This window comes from Onychostoma macrolepis, chromosome 05 (assembly GCF_012432095.1).
Source record: "Onychostoma macrolepis isolate SWU-2019 chromosome 05, ASM1243209v1, whole genome shotgun sequence".
NCBI classification, from domain to species: domain Eukaryota; kingdom Metazoa; phylum Chordata; class Actinopteri; order Cypriniformes; family Cyprinidae; genus Onychostoma; species Onychostoma macrolepis.
The window spans coordinates 34,167,807-34,191,342 of NC_081159.1; the positions used below are offsets into that span (position 1 = coordinate 34,167,807).

At 35.8% G+C, this 23,536-nt stretch overlaps 1 protein-coding gene across 4 annotated transcripts in view; it reads right to left on the minus strand.

The window, feature by feature from the left end:
- Positions 1-23,536, minus strand: part of LOC131540853 (disks large homolog 4) — a 175,816-nt gene that overhangs the window by 99,107 nt on the left and 53,173 nt on the right. For all 4 annotated transcript variants that reach the window (XM_058776150.1, XM_058776149.1, XM_058776148.1 and 1 more), the window contains exon 2: positions 5,423-5,584. In XM_058776150.1, coding sequence (XP_058632133.1) covers positions 5,423-5,584 — 162 coding nt within the window. The remainder of the gene's footprint in view (positions 1-5,422; positions 5,585-23,536) is intronic.

Below are 23,536 nucleotides of genomic sequence, written 5' to 3' on the forward strand. Positions count from 1 at the left end.
TTCACTCCAGGTAGTGAATTATGGTTTATCATCTGCCGTGGATACTGATATGATTATTGAGTCATAAATGGTGGCTAGTTCTCCTCATGCCTGTTAAATTATTTACAAGGTCAGTCGAAATGTCATAAGTATATTGTGTGTCAGTATTTTGGGCAATGTGTTGTTTTCTGCCTCATTTCGTCGATCTTTCTGAAAGCTCTCAATCTCTCACATATATTTGCATGCATAGTCAATGTTCAATGCTAATGTTTTTCTTCAATGGAATGTTTTCACATGAATTGTTCAAAAAATTAAAGGGGTCATACACTGAAAATAACAAAAACGTCCTATAAGTTTCAGAACTCAAAATTTCCTCATTAGTCCAAAACAGCTTTTATCAAAACCATTGGCGAATTTCCATTGCATAGGTGGCACAGAAGCGCTTCTGAAGTGGCAATTAGAAATCTTTACACAAAGAGTTTAACGCTGCTCAGAGGTGGCATAAATGGATCTACATAGAAATTATAACAGTATATTGCTATATTAGGGGCAGAGGAGGGTCAGAGCAGGAATATTTTAGTCTGGCTTTTATGAAGCAATGCAAAATATGACACTAAAACCGCCAGCAGGAGGCGACAGGCCTTTGTCTTAATGAGTGATTCATTGAATCATTCATTCAAACAATTAATTCAAAATGGCTGATTCATTGAGTTAGGTATAAACGCAGGTCGGAGCCAGCTCCAAATGGCAGGGTCAGCTGCAAATGGGTGGGATTTGTTAATATCGTCTACACCAAACCCAACCCTAAACCTACCCTCTCCCAACCTACTTGCGGCGTAAGTCCCTCCCACTTGGAGGTCTCCGGGCTGCAGTTCCTCCCACTTGCAGGTCTCTGAGCGATACATACTTGGATTCATTTAGAAACAAAACAAGTTAATATTAAGTGACTTACATTAAAGAACAGCATTGTCTGATTTGCTCTATATCGCCAACAAAAATAGTTCCAAATACAGAGTGTCTATTTACAATAAATGAGTGTCTATTGATAGTTTTCAGTCACGTGACCGGCTCGAAGACTTGGAGGGCAAAACATCCATAGAACTGCAGCACAAGTGTGTCAGTTTTTCATCTGTTTCCCAGCCGCAAATATTTAGATCACCTCTCAAAAGAATAAAACAAACGTATTTAAGAACAAAATGCACGTTTTGGCCATTTGCAATCCATATTAAGCACCCGCTGCAATATTTCAATCATAAACAGTGTGACAAAACGTTGTAAAAACAATTAAAGTGCCTTAATATATTTAAAACAGTAATATTAAAAGATCAAATTCAGTAATCACTATGCATAGTTTACACAGGCAAGCAGATGAAGCCGGAATATGAACGCAGTCCGCTTAACGGTTCAGTGTTTTCCTTCTAATGGTTTTCTATGGGAAGCCATTTAATGTGAAACTTTGCACATTGCGTTTATATTCTGGCTTCATCCTCTTGCCTGTACAAAATATGCATCATCAATAAGGTGTACACTGAATCTCGCCTTTTAATATCTGCGTTTTACTACATTATTACTTGATGCAAACTGCTTAAAAATAGCTGGCGGTCAGTGGAGCAAAGCTTCGTTTTGCCTGCCAGGTGGGCGTTCCTATAAGGGTGTGACGTCACGTGAAAACTATCAATTGAGTGTCTATTTACACTACACTTCCACCAATGTCTGGTTGCAATAGATATCAATACAATGCCTGTTTAACAATGGCAGCAGTGACGTAGGGAGTAAATGCAGATTCATTCAGGAACCAAACCGCACTAGGCACTAACTCTTCAGATGCCTTTCCGATCTGATATGTGATGGGAAAAGGGAGAAGAATGGGAGTAAAATGAGTTCGGCAAAAGGCAGATTTGAACTTTGGTCGATCATGTCAAAACATTAATCTCATAATATTATTTATGCAATTATAATTGCTTTAAATGCATTCATGCCACCCATCTTTACTTAGAGGTGGTTAACATAAAAACAAGTTAATATGCCCCTTAACTTAAGTATTCCAAAGGACTCTATACCAAAGTACTTAGATTAAGTTACTAAACTTTAGTAATCAATCAATATACATTACAAATTATTATTTAAAGCATGTGTTGTGAAAGTAACCTTCCCAACCCTGAAGGTACTGTATGTCACACTAGGATGAAGTTTGTAAGACTGACAGTGCTAGCATACTTCTTACTGTAAGTATACTATATAATGGCATATATCAAGCATATTTTGTTCAAAAATATAACATTTGTCAGTTCAATTCATGAAAGATACTAAAAACTGTGGTCACACTGGATAGACCAACTGCAGTATTTCACACCGTGTACTTGGCACATTTAGGTAAATGTACAGTACAATCTAGAACATATTGTGTATACTGTATAAATACTGCAAAAATGGAACAAATTGGTACTGTGCCAAACTCTGTGCTGTATGTGAATCTGTGTTGAGAAATTACGCAAGACGGAAGTATGTGTGTGTGTTTAATGTGCTGGAGAGCCAGTGGGGGCTGCAGAAACAGTCCAGAGTGTTTGGACGGGTTTGATCGGCCTACACACAGCAGAGGTGCACAGAACTCACGCAGAGTCTGACACACACAACATGACTCACACACACACACCTACCGAAGCCACAGGAAATGGGGAAAGCAGGCAGGAAATGAACACAGGGGTCAGACGGTGAGACAGTAAGACAGGGAGAGGAATAGAACAGTCAAATAGTAGAGAAGAGGACACCGCTGCCATAGATGAATATAGAGCAGTAGGCCAGAGTATGAGAGAGTTCAAACAGACACATAAACATACAATGGATCGATTGTGTGGATAACTCTTGCAAAACATTCATATTTTCTCAAAGACAAAGAGAACAGCGATGATACACACACATTGCATAGTGAATAGCTGTATATGCATATGCATTAATATACTATACAGTGGTTTATCTGTGTGTGCTAGTAAGTAAACATCTCAAATTAGATCTATTTAACATCACAACTGTTTCTGCTAGACCAAACTGAGGTCAAATGGAGAACATATGCTGTGATTGTACTCAAGTGCACAAATACCAATGATTATAATTCAGATATGAACGTAGCTGTTTATTAGTCTTTATAAAGCAATATTAATGCCTTATTCTGTATGACCATATTTCAGATCCCTTAATCCTACCCCACACCTAAACTTAACAACTATCTTACTAACTATTAATAAACAGCAAATTAGGAGTTTATTGAGGCAAAAGTCATAGTTAATAGTGAAAATTGGTCCCAAACTAAAATGGTTTAATTAATTATAAAATGGTTTCAAAAAATATAAATATTAGATTTAAAAAAAATGTACTTAAAAAAAAAAAAACTTTACAAAAATTTGATATTCTACTTTTGCAACTAACTGAAGTTTAAAATAAAATAAGTTGTAGCACAAAATTTATTAAAACTAAAACTGAAATAAAAAATGATAAGAACATAAAAACACAGTCACACTTTATTTCAAGATACAGTTCTCACTATTAACTAACTATTAAGTATGATTATAACCTCGATAAACTCCTAATTTACAGCTCATTAATAGCAAGGTAGTTGTTAAGTTTGTGGTGGATTAATTAATCTAAAATATGGTCATACAGAATAAGTCATTCATTTGTGATTTATAAGTACTAATAAACAGACAATATGCTAGAAATATGCATGCTGGTAGTTAATAGTGAGAATTGGTCCTTAAATTGTTACCAAAAACACTCATAAAAATGACAGTGGATAGCAAAATACTAAATCTTAAACTAAATATAAGCTAATTGAAAATTTTAATGAATAACAATATATAAATAATACTAAATTAACAATGTTGTGGCTGTAGTAGGGATGGGCGATATGGGCTTAAAATATATCATGATAATTTCTGGTATTTATTGCGATAACAATATCAATGACGATAATTCAGGGAATCTTATGCATCCACTAAGAGACAAAAGAAAATCCATTTTTTAGAGAAAAGTATTATCTTTCCTATTTTTACCCTGGTGTTGTGAGCATTACTGAGTACACAAATAATGCAATTACTATTTCATACTGGAAATTGCGCAAAAACTCCACGTATGCATCGCAGAAGTAATTGCACTGACGACACTCCAGGAAATCCCTAATATGGACAAAAGTATCCAGTTATCGCTGTAGCTGAATAAAGCGCAGATAGAGAAATTTTAAATGAGGAAACTTGAAGACAATAAACATACGATAGCGACAATATATGCTCTATCTGTGTTCTTCAAGCAATCTTGGGTATTTTTTATAAAGATAAAATATATTTATAATGCAATGTTAACCGACATAGTCTTTATCACTGTATACAATACTATAAAATAGTATGATTTCTTACTTATTCTGTAGGGGTGTAACGATGCATGTATTTGTACCGAACCATCACGGTACGGACATCTCGGTTCGGTGCATGAGGCCTAAAGGACATTGCACACTGAGTCCGAAATTTTTGCACGTTAATACGACCTCACGTTGTGTCAATCATGTTTACACACTACCTCCGAAACTTTCATCCGTCATAAAAGATTTGGATCAGGTTCAATTTTCTGTTTTCTCATCTGTAGCAAGCATTTTGATAGGAAAGGATGACGAATATGAAATAAACGGAAGAATGCATACAAAAATCTTGGACTCAGTGTGCAAGGACCTTTACAACAAATACAGGCCAATTCACCCTCAATCTTTCTGCCATTTGAGTTTCCTTTCTGTGAACAAATTAAGCGTGTCACAAAAATGAACTGAAACATATACAGGCATATACAGGCTACGTTACACGTCGCACTGTTTTTCCCTTGTTTATCTGTTAACTAAATCAAATATATTTCAAGTATTTATTCCTTGTATGCATGTACTCCAGATTTAATATATATAACATTATAATTTAATATAATATTTTGTATTTTCACATCTAGGTGGAAATTTTTTTTAATTTGTACTACCGTCTGTTCAAAATAAATAAAAAAAAGAAACCTAGCATAGTAGATTTGTTGTTTTTTTCCTGTTGTACCGAAATTGTATCGAACCGTGACCCCCGAACCATGACATCTGTGTACTCGTACACATGCAAAATTGCCTTCTGCCATGTCGCTCCACACGGTCGCACACAAAAATATGTAAACAACTAGGCTTTATCGTTATTATCACGGGAAGACTAATTCTTATCGTGGGGAGAATTTTTATCGGTATATAGCAAACACAATAAGATATCGCCCATCCCTAACCTGTAGAATAGAATAGAATAGAATAGAAACTCAAAACTCCACTAGGCTTCCTGAGCTTAGAAAACAGCAAAACCTGAATAATAAAATCTTACATTGAGAAGCATACAGTATTAGCAGCACAATCCTTTGTTTGTGTGTGTGTGTCTGTCTGTACCTTTATTGGTGAGATGTGTGTGTGTGGGGCGTAACTGTGCATGGAGTCCATGGCAGCCAGGTTCTTATCGCTCATGTGAAGCATCTCAGCGCTCTTGCTGTGAGCCAGGTGGGCGGGGCTGTGCTCCAAGGGCGGAGTCTCTTCATCCTGATAACGATATTTCTACAGAGAGAACAAGAGAGAAGGAGTCACATACTCAAACCACATTCTGCAGCTTTGCATTATATTTGGTTTGCACAAAAAGTCTCCTAATTTCTACGAACACAAACTAATGGCACAAGATACAACATGACCCTGAAGAAAATTCTCAGGGTAAACTGAGTAATGCATTTCTCATCTCTTTCAAGCCCGTCTTTCTCTTGTCTGCATCTGCACACTGAAGCAGAGAATAAATTAAAGATTAGAAGACTTCCCACAATCAAAGCTCATGTAAGTGTGAATACCAGCTGGATTGAAACATTACAACATTTATTACCACTAGTGCTCAGAAAATCTAATGCTTGATGACATAACATAAACGTGTATAAAAGACTAAATATGCCACTGACAGAAAAATCACAATTCTTAATATGTCTCACCTTATAATTAAAGGAATAGTTCCAAAATGAAAGTCAGCTGAAAATGTACTCACTCTCAGGGCAAAGCTGTAGATAAGTTTGTTTCTTCATTAGAATAGATTTGGAGAAATGAAACAATACATCACTTGCTCACCAATGGAACCATTACAGTGAATGGGTGCCGTGAGAATGAGAGTCCAAACAGCTGGTAAAAACATCACAAAAATCCATAAGTAATCCACACCACTCCAGGCCATAAAATTAACATATTGTGAAGCCAAAAACTGTGTGTTTGTAAGAAACGCTTCACAACACATTAAATGATGGACTGGAGTGGTGTGGATTAATTGTGTTTTTTTGTGTTTTTTTATCATCTGTTTGGACTTCTGATCCACTGGTGAGCAAGTGATGGAATGCTAAATTTTTCCAAATCTGTTCCTATGATAACAATACTCAACTACATATTGGACGGCCTGACAGTAAGTAAATTGGGTAATCTTGAGGAAGACCGGTTATCTTATTTATATATCCTGAATAGTATGTGAGGTTAGAATTAATGTTTTTCAGATCATATTATTTTATCATTTATAATCAGATTATGAACAGTACACCATAGTTTCCTGAAAAATATATGCTTCCAAGTGTGCTTTTAGAACAATGTAAATGCATTTTCAGCCTGTTTTGAGCAAAAGCTCCGTTTATAATAGTCTTTTCTGATTTGACTTGCAACTGAAATTTAAGGTTGTTGGCAAACAGATTTGGATATTTTGCTCGTTTCCCTTTCAAGCAGACAGGAATTGCATTACACCAGTTGTCTGGAGGTGCTGCTAAGATGGCCACCAACCGAAGTGACTTGAGGCTTTGTTTGTATCAAGATCAGACAGAAATAATCCTTCAGTCTAACCAGGATTGAGAAAAGACAGAGAGGAGATGGGAGGTACAGTCAGCAAGATCACATTACAATGAGCCAGCAACAGCACAATGACTGAGTGAGAATGCAGGAACAGACAAGTTCAAAAACACAAATGTGCAGATAAAATGAACACAGAATAGAACAAAAGAATATTATAATAACTGAACATTTGCAGTGTGACAAGTCTTAAATCCAAGGAGAGGACCTTATTTTATCTCAAATTGATTGCCAAAAATCATGTTTTTACATTTTTCAGAGAATCCACCTACAAATGGTTTACTTAGTTGTCCCTGCTTTTAAGCTGAGATAAGAGTATGAACATATAAAAAAATGCACCTCTCAGCTTTAACACAACTTATCTGTAACTTCTGTGAGCATTTCATCATTTTAATCCTGTCTGTTATTAACTTGATTGTCACAAACGTTATCCAGTTCGTCCAAATTACCAAGATAATATGTACTGTACGTTTGAGAAACTTCCTACCAAACTCTGCAGTTTATGATAAACAGCATCTATGGTAAATTATCTATAATGACAATAAAGAGGCAATACAGTATGTGGGAACTAACACCAGTGTTCAAAGGATCTGTGAGGAGATATATAATCACACACACACACACAGCAGGACAAGTACCCATTACTACACTATCTGCAGCCACAGAATTCCATTTTATTAAATATTTAATTTGATGATGCTTTCAGTTGTCGATACTTTCTACAGAGTCTACTTTTCTCAGCTCATTTTAAAAGCCCCATGAAAGAGCTTGACAAGCACCTTTTTATTTCCTTTACTGACGTACTTCCTGCTGAAACAGGATTGAAACAGGATTATCTTTAAGCAAATAAACTTGCTGTACTTTAAGGGAATTAATTACATTAAATTGTATGTAGTTTTGTGTATTTTTGCGATTCTGTAGTAGAATTCTCTTACAGTAGATAGCTGTAAGGCCTTAGGCACAAGTGCTGTAGGTAATCACAGCATGCCGATATACAGCCATATCTCACGGCTATGAGTATGATATTGCGTTTATACAACAGCTCGAAGGCACGAGTGTGTAAATTAGGGCTGTCAAAAAAAAATTGAATTTAGAATACTTGTCGAATTTAAAATAAAAATGCACATTCGAATGCAAAAACGCTACATTCAAATTTTAGATGTGCGTCAGGCAGCCTTATATGTGGCACACAAGATGTGATAACTATGTAGGTGTCGTTGCATTATAATGCTTTTTTTTTAGCCTATCCAATTGAACCCACTGGATGCGGCACTGCTCATTCAAAATATTGCGGAAAAAGAGAACATCAGTGTGGAGAAGATGTTGTTTACCTCAAAACAGGAACCAAGCCGTTCACACAGAACACATATTATCGCATTTTCTAGAGGGACATCTATCACCGTTGCACTCGTGTCTCACGCAAGAGAGCAGCATGTTTAGAAAGCCATGTAAACGTAATGTAAGTTCAACTTTTAAAAAACATGTCTCGAGACTTTATGGAGGTTTTTCTGCATTTATGGAGGCACATAATAAAAACTATACTGACTAGAGGTTGACCGATAGTGGATTTTACCGATACCGATAGCTAGGTTGGACCACACTGGCCGATACCGATTAATCAACCGATAGTTTTCAAAATGGATACTGAAAGAGAGCTAGTGCTTTACTATTTAAAAAAAAAAAAAAGCAGCAACAGTACTGAACCATACTTTGTAAATGAATAAAAATATTAATATTATTTACTATATTGATCATTAAAGTTATTTCATAATTTGCTAATGTTAAAAGAAGAAACTTTAAAATGTAAAAATATAGCCTATTAGTAGCTAACAGTGAATGTTGAAATGAAAACACTCTAACAAGGAACAATACTTCTACAGTTTTCATTAATGCTACGAATGGACTTTTATTGTTAAATGTTACCATTTAATTTCAACAGTCATGCTTAAAGATGGCCATGTTTAAATATCTACACAAGGCCATAGCATTAAAATTACATACATATGGATATTGTATGTGTACTTACACACTTTATTTGCTTCTATTTTTTAACATTTGATAATTATCTAATCAAAAAAAAAAAAAAAAAAAGTTAGTCGAGCAGCGCTGCGTCTAGGAGAACTCAGAGGTATCACGCACACGCACACACACACCAGACGCTTTGCGTTCAGATCACGTGGCGGTCTAAAACAATTTATTTAAATCACCAAACAGACATAAGTTTGCTTCAAGAATGAACAATGTGGCATAAATGAGTTTGAAGTTCGGTGTTTAAAAAAAACAGAGCAAGTGGAAAGAGAATGCGCGATCTATTACAGCTCTCTACATGAAGCATACCGACTTTATTAGAGCCACAGAAAGACAAACGTTTTGCTAAAAAATGCACAATACATAATTTATAGCCTAGGGTGAAGTCATTATATACATTCACAACGATTTGGGACAAATATAATGTAATTTAATAGAACTATGTGAATGGCTTTCTGTTCCGCGGCAGGCTTTTCTGTCGGCTGTATTTAAATGCGCGTCTGGAGTTTCCCGCTCTGTGCGGGAATAAACAACACGTGCTGTCAGTGATTTCCGCCTCTAGAGGCCGCTCTCGTACTGTATAATGCCAGCGGACCCTTCTCAGCCATTCCGGCAACGGTTGCAAACCGGAAAACTATCGGCATGGATTTTTGCCGATAACCGATAGTTGTGGCAATCAACTATCGGTGCCGATTAATCGGCAAAACCGATGAATCGGTCGACCTTTAATACTGACATATTAAAATAAACAAAAATTTATATAAATGAAATTTTAAAAAACTCAATATTTAAATAAAATTGAAGTTGTAAAAACAAAAAAATAATAATTCAAAATATTAACAAAAACTGTAATAGTATATCAATTATACTAATATAACACTGCTCACAGTTTGTTCTGCAGAAAGAAAGAAAGAAAGAAAGAAAGAAAGAAAGAAAGAAAGAAAAGTAACTATGAATGTTGGATATTTCATCATAAACACCAGAAACGTGGTATTTAAAATCTAATTCAAAATAAACAACTTTAAACAATTATTATGACAAAGATTCTGCACTATTTTTATGTTACTAATCAAACTAGCAAATTTGTGATTGTGTTATAATGGTATAACATGAATCACATTGATTAAAATTTGATAATTTTATGAAAACCTTTATGAATGGCAACATGTTTAAATAATGACCCCTGGTTTACATCAAAACTGTGAACTATGATTTCTTACTCTTGTTATTCAAGAGGTATTTTATTGGACAAAAAAATAGATAAATGTATACATGGACTAAAAGCCACAAAACTCCAATTTGATTATTTTTTAAAAATGTTTCACTATAACCCGATCTAATCTGCAGTTTTCACACCACAATTGTGACCCTGGACCACAAAACCAGTGTATTTTTGACTATTGCTACAAATATACCCCGGCGACTTAAGACTGGTTTTGTGGTCCAGGGTCACAATTAGGAGAGAAAATGTGTGTAGATTCTGTGCATGTCTAATTATTACCCACTATATTTACACATACTTTATTGCTCACATTCATGAGCCTTTCAAAGAATAAAGCAAAGAGAGATGCAAATGGGCTGAGGAGCAAATGCAGTATGCAGTAAGTGTTGCCTAAATACATATGATTCATAAAGATCAAAGTTATAAAACCAATCCTAAAGAGGCTTGCACAAATGTTCTGGCCAACATTAAGCTTTGAAAGATGAAAAACACACACACTCACACAAAAACACTTGCCTAAACAGCAAAGTGTACTCAGTCATAGCACATTGCAGTGTTCGACAACTAAAACTTGGTTCATGCTTCATTGACTTTATTTAGCTGTTCCAACTAATTCTGTGTAACATTCTGGTAGTCTGTAGAAATGTCTAGGCTGTCGAGGGAAATTCATCATAATGCATCACTGAAATGTGTTTACTCAAACACTGCAAGCTTTGACTTTTACCAATGCTGTCATTACCAATACATGTGCAACTGATATGAACTTCCTGCATCTATAATATTACAAACTGCCTCCCACTTCATTCCCTTACGCTCCTCTGTGCCTAAAAGCCTCCGAGGTATTTATGCTCAACTCCCTCATCGCTGCAGCCTGCCAACAACGCCGGCTTATTACTTTATCACTGTTACAACGGAGACCATCAGTATAAGCAGAGCTAATGTAAAGACTGTCTGCAGTCCCGTTCATGCTCTAATGAGCTTAACAGCTCAGAGGTTCAATAACTGCAGTAGAGCCACATAATTAATCTAAATAATAATTACAATGTAATCAAGATTACAAGTATGGCTCAAAGTCATGTGAAACTGTCAACTTGCGGTGAGTGACAGTTTTAATCACTAAATTGGATGGGGGTGTTTTAAAATATATTCACAAAGAAAACATTTTTTTTTTTTATTGTAATAATATTTCACAATATTACTGATTTTACTGTACTTTTTAACATATACTGTAAATGCAACATTGGTGCACAGAAGAAACTTATTTCAAAAACATTAAAAAATCTTATCTGACCCCAAACAATAGTGTGCTTGCATAGGATATGTTTCAGTCCTTAAATTTTCAAGATTTTCAAGAGGATATCAGTTAATATCAATGCACAGTCCACATACTTCAACAGTTTACTCAGAAGTTGCTAGTAAATTTCACAAATAATTACAAAGAAATGACAAGTAACGCATGGAATTAAATGTGAAATTTTTAAGTAGAAAAACTGAAATAGTATTTTCTTGTAAACTTACTTCAATAATCTTTATTGATTTGCAACTTCAAAAAAATTGTATTTTATTTTTTTTATTTTTTATTTTACAGCGTAATAGTATGTGAGACTAGTCTAGTCTGTTAGCAAGACGATTTCATAATCAAGGCACAAAACTGCAACAGGTCTGCAGTGTTTCAGAAATGCTATATCACTCTTCTCGGGTTCTGTCAGAAGAGTCTGTTGGCAGCTCCTGGAAAGAAATCCCACATAAATTACAGCAACACTTCAACATATTTTTTGCACCAGAGATTCTCCAGAGTTCTAGACTTCAGAAAGCCTTCTATCCCGTCCTGAGGCACTGCCTGAGGAGAGTCGCTGTGCCTCTGCTATCGCCTGCTAAAGGTCTGCGCTTCCCTGTGACAGTTCTCTGGTCTGGTCTGTTCTGGCTTTTTCTCAGGAATTCCCAGCTGCATATAAACTGAGGTAGAAGTCCACAGTAATTACTTGCACATGCACCTTCTGCATTAGCCTCAATGAGACAAATACTGCTGACAAAACGCCTTTTGCCTTGTATAGCATAAAGGAAACACCTTTTGCCTTGCATAATGTCTACGAGTGAAACGCGAGGCGGCGGTCTGAAGTTCGCACTTCCCCCGCGAACAGCAACCCTTCACCGGCTCAGATTTCGGCGATGGCTCTCGTGTGATTTTGGAAAATATGTAAAATATAGGCCTATCTGACATTAATATCAACAACAACAAAAAAAGGTTAATTGGTTTAGGGTGAGTTCCCTACTCTTTATGGTGAAAACTGTAATACATCAGAACATTTCATGTAATTTTACAGTAAAATAGTGTTAAAAGTACAGTTTTGGAAGTGAAAAAGAACAAGTAATTTTACTATTTATAGGGGGAAAAAAATAATAAGTTGACAGTCCTGGAATTCTCTGTGTGATAATTCGCATTTGATGGATTTCTATTGAAATAATTGTTTCCTTGATTTTTCTTATCAGTTATGTGCATTAGGTTTATATGTTACATCTTATGTGGTTAAATGAATGTTTATTGCATTAGTTTACTGTCATGTGTGTTACCATGACAGTGAATAGTGTATCTGTGTGCATGACACCGTTCACCTCCTATACATTTAGTGATAAAACTACTTGTGATGAACTCTGATTCATTATGTGGCTTTTCAGATTTTAGTAACTTGGTAATGGCATATTATCATTATTTCAGTTATGAATATATAATTTTACAGTTTTTTTTATTTTTACTGTTTTTTACATATATAAAAAAACATTTATATGTTTTGCTATGCATATATAATTATTTACTACCACTTCTTATTGTAAATTTCACAGATATAGATACTGACCAGACAGTGACTGTTCGTTTTCTCTATGTACTCTACATACAGTACACTAGTAGACGACATTGCATTTTTCCATACTGAATGGATCATTAAATACAGTGCCCTCCACTAATACAGTGGGGCAAAAAAGTATTTAGTCAGTCACCAATTGTGCAAGTTCTCCCACTTAAAAAGATGAGAGAGGCCTGTAATTTTCATCATAGGTATACCTCAACTATGAGAGACAAAATGAGAAAAAAAAATCCAGAAAATCACATTGTAGGATTTTTAAAGAATTAATTGGTAAATTCCTCTGTAAAATAAGTATTTGGTCACCTACAAACAAGCAAGATTTCTGGCTCTCACAGACCTGTAACTTCTTCTTTAAGAGGCTCCTCTGTCCTCCACTCGTTACCTGTATTAATGGCATCTGTTTGAACTCGTTATCAGTATAAAAGACACCTGTCCACAGCCTCAAACAGTCCAACTCCAAACTCCACCATGGCCAAGATCAAAGAGCTGTCAAAGGACACCAGAAACAAAATTGCAGACCTGCACCAGGCTGGGAAGACTGAATCTGCAATAGGTAAGCAGCTTGGTGTGAAGAAATCAACTGTGGGAGCAATTATTAGAAAATGGAAGACATACAAGACCACTGATAATCTCCCTCGATCTGGGGCTCCACGCAAGATCTCACCCCGTGGGGTCAAAATGATCTCAAGAACTGTAAATCCTGCAGTGCCAGACGTGTCCCCCTGCTTAAGCCAGTACATGTCCGGGCCCGTCTGAAGTTTGCTAGAGAGCATTTGGATGATCCAGAAGAGGATTTGGAGAATGTTATATGGTCAGATGAAACCAAAATAGAACTTTTTGGTAAAAACTCAAAGAATGCTGAGTTGCATCCAAAGAACACCATACCTACTGTGAAGCATGGGGGTGGAAACATCATGCTTTGGGGCTGTTTTTCTGCAAAGGGACCAGGACGACTGATCTGTGTAAAGGAAAGAATGAATGGGGCCATGTAGCGTGAGATTTTGAGTGAAAACCTCCTTCCATCAGCAAGGGCATTGAAGATGAAACGTGGCTGGGTCTTTCAGCATGACAATGATCCCAAACACACCGCCCGGGCAACGAAGGAGTGGCTTCGTAAGAAGCATTTCAAGGTCCTGGAGTGGCCTAACCAGTCTCCAGATCTCAACCCCATCGAAAATCTTTGGAGTCCGTGTTGCCCAGCGACAGCCCCAAAACATTACTGCTCTAGAGGAGATCTGCATGGAGGAATGGGCCAAAATACCAGCAACAGTGTGTGAAAACCTTGTGAAGACTTACAGAAAACGTTTGACCTCTGTCATTACCAACAAAGGGTATATAACAAAGTATTGAGATGAAATTTTGTTATTGACCAAATACTTATTTTTCCACCATAATTTGCAAATAAATTATTTAAAAATCCTACAATATGATTTTCTGGATTTTTTTTCTCATTTTGTCTCTCATAGTTGAGGTATACCTATGACGAAAATTTCAGTCCTCTCTCATATTTTTAAGTGGGAGAACTTGCACAATTGGTGGCTGACTAAATACTTTTTTTGCCCCACTGTATGAGCAAAGGTGGCTGTGAAAATAAATATGCATTGTTTATCCTTTTGATCTTTCATTCAAACATTTCACTAAATTTTTACCTATCATTGAAGTAAAACAATTGAAAGTGGGGAGAAAATCAATAATAATCAATAATGTTTTTTTCTCCAATGCATGTTACCCACAATTATTGGCACCCCTAGAAATTCTTGAGTAAAATATCTATATTTGAAGTATATTCCTATTCATATTTAAATTTTTTAGCACATCAGGGTGACTCCAGGGCTTGAATTTCGGTGCGGGATTGCGGGGATTGCGCATAATTTAAACCATTCCCGCAAATTTAACTTTTATAATGCGAGAAATTCCCGCACAATATTTGCTTAATCTCAGATCAAATTATGAAATACATCCACAGCAGCGAAAAAAGAAATCACCGGTTCAAACAGTCCGTCTATAATTTAGAATTTAATTCAACAAACAGCGCTGCACCGGTGTTCTCTGACTGTGGCTGAGTCCTGCAGCATCGGCGTGCTCTCCGCGGCCTGCGTCGCTCTGATCTTATTCACAAGGCTGTGTGACGCGCTCTTATATTCTGAGCCGCAAACTACTGCGTGCGACTATGAAAAAATATTTATTTTAGATTTGCAGAGTTGAGTAATGTCACAAACATATCTCATGAATCCTTTCATAAACGAACAAAGTATACACAATGTAAATAAGAGATTCATTATGCAGTGTAGAGAGCTTTGTTGATTATAATGGAACTTTGTGAGATCGCGATGAACTAAGGAGAGTGACAGATTTAATGATTAGTAAGGGAGTTTGTAAATGTGATATTGATTTAATACAACAGTTCAGTAAACAAGAAGTTAATATTCAGTGACTTACATTGTCTGACTATAACACTGTTGCCTGATTTTGCTCTATTTCCTCGATGAAAATAGTTTGAATCATAGCCACAGCTGAGCCGCTGCGCATCTCCATTCAAACACAGCGGCATCTCCTTTATGAATGAACAGGCGTTTTTAAACGAATCTAGTGAGTCAATGATTCAATTACCCATTCATAAAGACAGTCACTTCCTTGATTCCTGAATGAATCAGCCGTTCGAACGAATCAATTTAATGAATGATTCAGTGATCAAACCAGTGACTTGTCGCCACCTGCTGGCAGTTTGTTTAAATTTTGACGTATCTTTCAGTTATTCAAATAATTTAATATTTCTATAACCTATTCAAATTGTATATTTAAAATATTAATCTCAACATGAATTTATAAATTTAATTGCACTCATACCAACTCTGAGGCTCATTAAACGTCTGAAAATACACCTACAAGCCACTTTTGTGTTCTTCTGCTCCACCTCTGTACAAATTAATTTTGTTAATACTGATTAATTTGATTGATATCTTATTAGTCTTATTCTAATTAGAAATTTTAAAAAGCTTATAAATATGTATTTTTAAAAATTTAACAAAAAAGATGACATACTTTTAATAAAGTTAGAAAAATGCCATAAAAATAAAATTCCCCTGTAAATCACTTTAAGGAGTCAAATATCACCCTGTAATGGGATGGCTAATTTTTGATCGTAATTTTTGATTAAACATTAGAAAAAAATAATTAGCCCATATCTTAGAAAGCTGAGACATTACTTCATTCAGAAGGCATAAAACTGAAAGCAACTCAAAATAATGAGACATTAAGTGACATATATTAGTTGAGTTCTTAATGTCAGTTTGAAGGAGATCATGATGTGTTTTGTATAAAACAAAATAAAAATTAAAAAAAGAATTTAAAAAAAAAAACTGTAAGAAGTAATTGAACTGGAATATATGAAATACACTGATTGTGAAAGGCATTCATAAATAGTTTTAATACAGTTCCTAATGTCAATTTGGAGGAGAGCATCAAAACTTGTTAAGCGGTTTTAAAAACCATACATTAAAATTTGTAGACATAAATAAATGAAGACGATTAATTTAGCCCCGATGTCAATTCATCCCCCGAATCTATAAATCCCCCCCATGTGACCCATGTAAGGGGGGAGTTCACCCCCAGTTTAAAAAACTAAATTCAGGCCCTGGACTCGGAGCATGAAATTGTCCAGCCATGACGACCTGTTGCACAGGATGCTAAATATGAGGAACACAAAGGCCAAATTCCCTTTATCATCCATCACAAGGAGTAAAACCAAAGAATATAGCTCTGATGTGCGGAACAAGATCTTTGAGCTTCACAAAATAGAAAGTGGCTCTAAGAAAAGAGCTAAATCATTGAAAATCCCTGTTTCTACCATTAGGGCAATAATTAAGAGGTTCCAATCACCTCAAGATCTGCCTGGAAGAAGACATGTGTCTATATTGTGCTAATCCATGGTGAGGAGGAGAATTTGAGGGCCAAAGACTCCCCAAGGATCACAGCTGGAGAATTGTAGAGATTAGTTAAGTCTTGGGGTCAGAAAGCCTTAAAAAAATATCAAACAGCCCCTACATCACCACATGTTGTTCAGGAGGGTTTCAAGAAAAATTCTCCTCGCTCATCCAAAAACAAACTCCAGCATATTCAGTTATCAGACACGACTGCAACTTCAAATGGCACTGGCTTGTATGGTCAGATGAAACAAAAAAAACAGCTTTTTGGCAGTAAACACTCAAGGTGGGTTTAGTACAAACAGGGATAAAAGTACCTCATGCCCACGTTTAAATATACTGCTGGATGTTTAATGTTGTGGGCCTGTTTTTCTGATCTTGTTCAGATACATGGCATCATGGATTCTATCAAATACAGATAAAAAATCTAAACCTGACTGCCTCTGTTATAAATCTTATAAAGGGCCGTGGTTGGATCTTCCATCAGGACAATAATCCAAAACAAACATCAAAATCAACACAAAAATGGGTCACTGAGCACAAAATTTGGCTTTTGCCATGGCCGTCCCAGTCCTCTGACCTGAACCCTATAGAAAATGCGTGGGGTGAACTGAAGAGAAGAAGCACCGACATGGAGCTGTGAATCTGAAGGATCTGGAGAGATTCTGTACGAAGGAATGGTCTCTGATCTCTTATCAGGTGTTCTCCAAACTCTTTAGGCATTATAGGAGAAAACTCAGAGCAGTAGGACATTGCAATAATTGGGTGCCATAATTGTGGCCAACATCAACTAGAGAAAGCATTTATTTCACAATGAGAATTTCCCCCCACTTTCAAATGTTTTACTTCAATGATAAGTTAGAATTTTGTGAATATTTTGAATGAAAGATCAAAAGGATAAACAACACAGATTTATTATCACAGTCACACACACTTTGCTCATATTTACCAAGGGTGCCAATATTAGCGGAGGGCACTGTACTTGCAATCTTCACAAACTTTAATTGTGGGTTCACTATCTATGAATGGGACACATGAAAAATTGTTACTTTAGCCACTTTTAACTACAAGACTAGCTAATGTTTTAAAATATTCTGAGAACACAAAAGACAGCAGGCAGTGGCAGTGGGAGAGGAAATGTTTCCCTGCAGGCTCTGTGTGCACATAACAAACTCTTATGGGTAATAAATAACAAACAACTGGAGAGTGGAAACAAAAGCATACGTCATAGCATCAAGAGTGATACCAAACACTCTCCACACAACTGTCTGGCACAAATCTATTCCCAGCATGCATTACAGAGAGCGAGAGAGGGGTGGCAGAGGACTCTGAACATCATTATGCTCTCAGAGAGAAGAAACAGGGCCCACCCACAGTCTGTTCATAGACCGCCTGATGCAGAATGCACACAAACATAACAAGCACTTTCATTCTGGCAGACTCCAGTCTGATTTCTCTTTGTTTTCAAAGTTTTGAATGTGAAAGAGTAAGTACTTTTTATGTCCTTTTTACATGCTTGTACTTACAATATTACTAACAGTAAATTTGCTTAATTGCATGCAACTAAACCAAATCCTAACCCTAACACTATGGTAAGTAAACATTGTTAATCTATTTTACTCACTACTTATTGTATAACTACACTGTAACAAGGACAATGTAAAATAAAACAACCCTTTTCTGCAGAGAAATTCTTATTACAAACTTACATACAAACTTACACTGATAAAATGATACTTTGGACCAATTTTACAAAAGTACTAAATTTTTTTTAGAGCCAACTTTTTTAGTTTTTCTTAAATGATATTAATGATTTGGTTCAAACTTTAAACTTTTATTTAATATTAAGCAAAAATATGATTTTTTTTTTTTTTTACGTAAGATAAAACTAAAAACATTTTGTTAGTCAGTGTTTAATGTATATACAGTACTATAAATAAAGGCAACTTTTGAAAGATTACAAATATGCATCATGTTTTCATATTACACTAAAAAGAAAATAAACTGTTCCTTTTCAGTTGTTCTATGAAGAGTGTGATTTGCTTGTAGACAAACTGAACAAAACAGGTTTAAACAGAAAAACATGATTTTCTACACTGCATACTATTGTGATATCAATTATTTCATATAGACTTTAAATTAAAAAGGAAGCAGTCTATGAAAAGCCAATTTTCATGTCAGTCAAACCATCTTTTCCTGTCTGAGTAAGTAGTTATTGGCTAGAATAACCTGCAAAGTGGACCAGAGTTCATGCTGATGGTCAAAGTCTATCTGAGACTTAAACACTCAGCCTCCCTCACTGTCTTTGTGAAATCATAACACTGTGACTCATCTCCAATCGCTAGTTTCTCGCAAACCCAGGCTACATCATGCCAACAGACGATTTAACAGTCTAATATTAGCCATGAGATTCAAAAGACTCAGAGTGGGACCTTAAATGCCAAATACAGCAGTGAAGGGGTGGTTTTACTGAGCTATCCACATGTAATTCCCATATGAACAGAAAGAGCGGACCGGTTGACACCGCCACCATCAAACCCCATGAGACCTGGCTTACATTACACATCTCCTGTAATCTAAAGGAAAGAACAACAGGAATCACATACCACCAAATATAACACAGACACAACCTCTTCCCTCATTCAGCGATTTAAAGATTATCTGTCCAGCTTCATAAACAGTATGGATTTCATTACATGCTCTAATCATTCTGTTGAGTGTTATCATAGTCTTATGGGAAATCATGAGCCAGATTCACAAAACATTCTTAAGAATAAAATTCTTCTTAGTATACTTAACTATAAAGTTATATAGAATAAAGAATACTATAAAGAATATTTTGTATTCCCAAAAATATTCATATTTTTTTCAAGAATATCAAACTATTAGAAATGCATGGCTGAAGAATGTTTTCACTCTTATTTTTAACACGTTGACAGTTTTTCTAAATATTCTGTATTGAAAGCTGCCTCAGTGCCAAGTACTTTGTTCCCAGAGGCAATCTTTGTTTTTGCATTGGTTCATTTTAATCTGACTTGAGCTCAACCATGTACAGCATATATGCTGGCTTGAGAATCAAAACATACATGCACACATGCATTGAAACAGTGTGATTACATTCTCCAATCACAGCCGTGGCCGTTCACTTGTGTTTCTGAAGGCGGTAACGCCCCTTGAAATTAAGTGTTCATGGCAGAGAGGAAATTAGGGCAATTTTTACAACTTTTTTTAACTGTTTTGATGCAATTAGAAACAAAAATAACATCCAGCTAACATCCAGAAACATAATAAAAAGTACTTTTGGGTCCAAGTCCATCTGGTTGGGTCCGAGTCAAGTCCTGGGCCTTAATTAACTGAGTTTGAGTGGGAGATGTTTATGTCTTTATATCTTAATTTGAGTCTGAGTCCATGTCCTCCCATGTCCGTCCGAGTCCATGTTCAGTCATAACTAAAGTCTGAGTACAAGTATCCCAACTCTAATATAAAGACCTGAAAATGCATTCCATGACAATTTTAAGATTGTATAAGAATTACATCATGACATTACATCATTCGCCATACTTCATGGAACTGACCACTGCTGAGCTCTTTTGGCATGATTCCACAGCAACAATTACTACACTGGGCTTCAAAAAAAAAGTCCTGTGGAACTTTCTTTGGGATTACAGTTCCCCATCAGGAATCTGAAAATGCTGTGTGTGTTTTTTTTTAAGTAAAGTTTAAAAAACTGACTTGTGGCTTCTACAGAAGGGTATGCCATTGAGAAACACCCTGAAGCTAATGGTAGGTGTATCTTGAAAGGTTCACTGAAAGCTATTTCTCTGACAATAAAACAAATGGGATTTTGCCTCTCGTAACTCTGTTGTTACACTACATAAAGTTGAACCATTTTGATTTCTTTGTCAGCATAACAAGCATTTTATACTAACAGGGTGTATAAATGGCCTTTCTAACTGTTGCCTGCTGTGTGGAATCTGAACACTGGCAGACGGAGAGATAGACAGGCAGTGAGAAATTAATCCAACATCATTTATTATTCATGGAGACTCTTTGTGAAAACCTGATTCTGCTTTCTCTGAGAGAGTGTGTGTGTGTGTGTGTGTGTGTGTGTGTGTTTGTGTGTAGAGGGCACGTTTATCCTAAATGACAGTAGTGATCACGGATTGGACTCATTTTATCACAATGCATACAATAGTGTGCAGAAAGAAGACAGAAAATGAAACAGACAAATACAGAAAGAAAAAATGATGAAGCAGATTCTTGGCACGCATTTAGTGGTGAAAAAAAGAGCAGCAATACGATCAAGGAATGAAATTGCTGTGAAAAATGAGAGAGAAGGACTAAACATCAGTTTAAGAACTAGAATTGTACCGCTTTCTGTGTGAGCACCGGTATCTTGTTATGGCTCCTTCAATGCAAGCCTGTGGAATTTTTTACCCCCCGCTTTATCAAGATTATTGCCTTGTGAAAATTGCAGCCGCATGTGTCCTTATGAAGGAAGGCTAATCGCCTAGAACAGTAATAGCATATCTCGCCTCAGCATGATTTGAGGTATCATTCATGTCAGCAGCACAAACAGAGCAGCACAAATTCTGCATCAAAGTTTAATACTTAAGGTTAGTGGATTTGAAAAATCACTGAGGCTAAGAATAAGCCTTATCAGCCAGGAGTAATGATGGAGTAGAGAGAGTGAAAGACGGTAAAAGAGAGAAAGTTGTTACCATACAGTGTAACACAGTTTGTTACCTTTTGGCAATAGTAAAACGTAAAAACACGGTTAAGATAAGTAAGATATGGTCTATGTAAAATAATGGTCTATGACATTGTATTATGTTAAATACCATACGTTTTTGTCTTCGTTGATGTAATTATTAGTGAATGAGACCCATTGTGTTGTTGCCAGGTGTAGTTCAACTATAATCTATAATAATAATAAAAAAATAATAATTATTATTTTGTTGACAAACTTGTACTGAGGACCAAGAAACACTGAATGTATAAACAAAACATCTGTTTGAGAAGCTAAAAAGCTAAAAAACTGTCCTGCTGTAGTTCAGTGGCAGAGATCCTTTGGCCCCTGTCATATTTTCTGACAGGTATTAAAACTCTTTGCTAAATCCAGCATTTATAATATTTTATGGTGGGACAAGTAAAAAGTGAAGTCCTACTGCTCAGTCTTGTAAGCAAATATGCTTTAAACAAACTTTGCAACACAACAGACTTTTAAATAAATGATGAGGCTGAATACATTCTTAAGAAACTCTATAAGCTATATCAATATAATCAATATATGAGACAACATATCAGAGCACTATATGATGATCCCCTGAGCATGTGTTCAGTCTGATGCTGTTTTCTATTCTACAGCATTTGTTCTCTTTATATTAATTTTGTTCTGTTCTTTCTTTATCGCCAACAAGAGCTGTTCAGATATTAAAGTCATCAAAATGATAAAATAACACAATGTGTCCAAAAAATTACATGTATTATCTACTACTTTAGCTTCTTCTTCAAAGTAACCATTCTTTTCCTAGTTTCAGGGCTGATACTAAAATTAATTAGGCTCTGCACAAAACTCACTCATTTTGTTTCAAATTCATGCTAGGTACTGTACTTTTTTTCCTCAAACCTAATCTCAAGCATAAGCCGGTCACACTTTATATTAGGTGGCCTTAACTACTATGTACTTACATCAAAAAATAAGTACAATGTACTTATTGTGTTCATACTGTATTGCAAAACACTATTGCTGCTATTGAGGTGGGATATTGGTAAGGTTAGGGACAGGTTTGATGTTATGAGTAGGTTTAAGGGTGGGTTAAGGTGTAAGTGATGGGTCAACAGTGTAATTATAAATGTAATTACAGAAATTAATTACAGATATAATTACATATAGGTATTTTTTAAAATATAAGTACAATGTAAAAACATGTATATACACAATAAGTGCATTGTATCAAATGATTAATTTAAATGTAAGTACATAGTAGTTAAGGCCACCTAATATAAAGTGGGACCCATAAGCCTTTATATCAAATGGTGTTTAATGAGAAAAATTCTAGTCAAGTGTGTCCAAACTTTTTTAACTTTTTTGTGCACAGTCAATAAATGTGTGTCCTTGAAGGGATAGTTCACCCAAAAATGAAAATTCTGTCATTAATTACTCACCCTCATGTCGTTCCGAACCTGTAAGACCTTCGTTCCTCTTCGGAACACAAATTAAGATATTTTTGATGAAATCCAAGAGCTTTCTGACCCTGCATATCCAGCAATGCAACTACCACGTTCAATGCCCAGAAAGATAGTAAGAACATTGATAACACAGAATCAATGACAGAATTTTCATTTTTGGGTGAACTATCCCTATAAATCCCTACAAAATCAACTACGCCAAGAAACATCATGTGAATATTGTGAATACAGTAAGACACAGAGAATGGAAAGTGAGAGATATGAATTATCAGATATACAAATGCATTACACATCTCTCGTTTTATCAGAGCGTTTCAATGGCACAGCCCTCTCCATGCCATCATGTTTCCCAAGGTCATCATTTTAGCCACTATCCGTGTCTCGATCTATTCCACAGGAAGTATCGACCCTGCTCAAA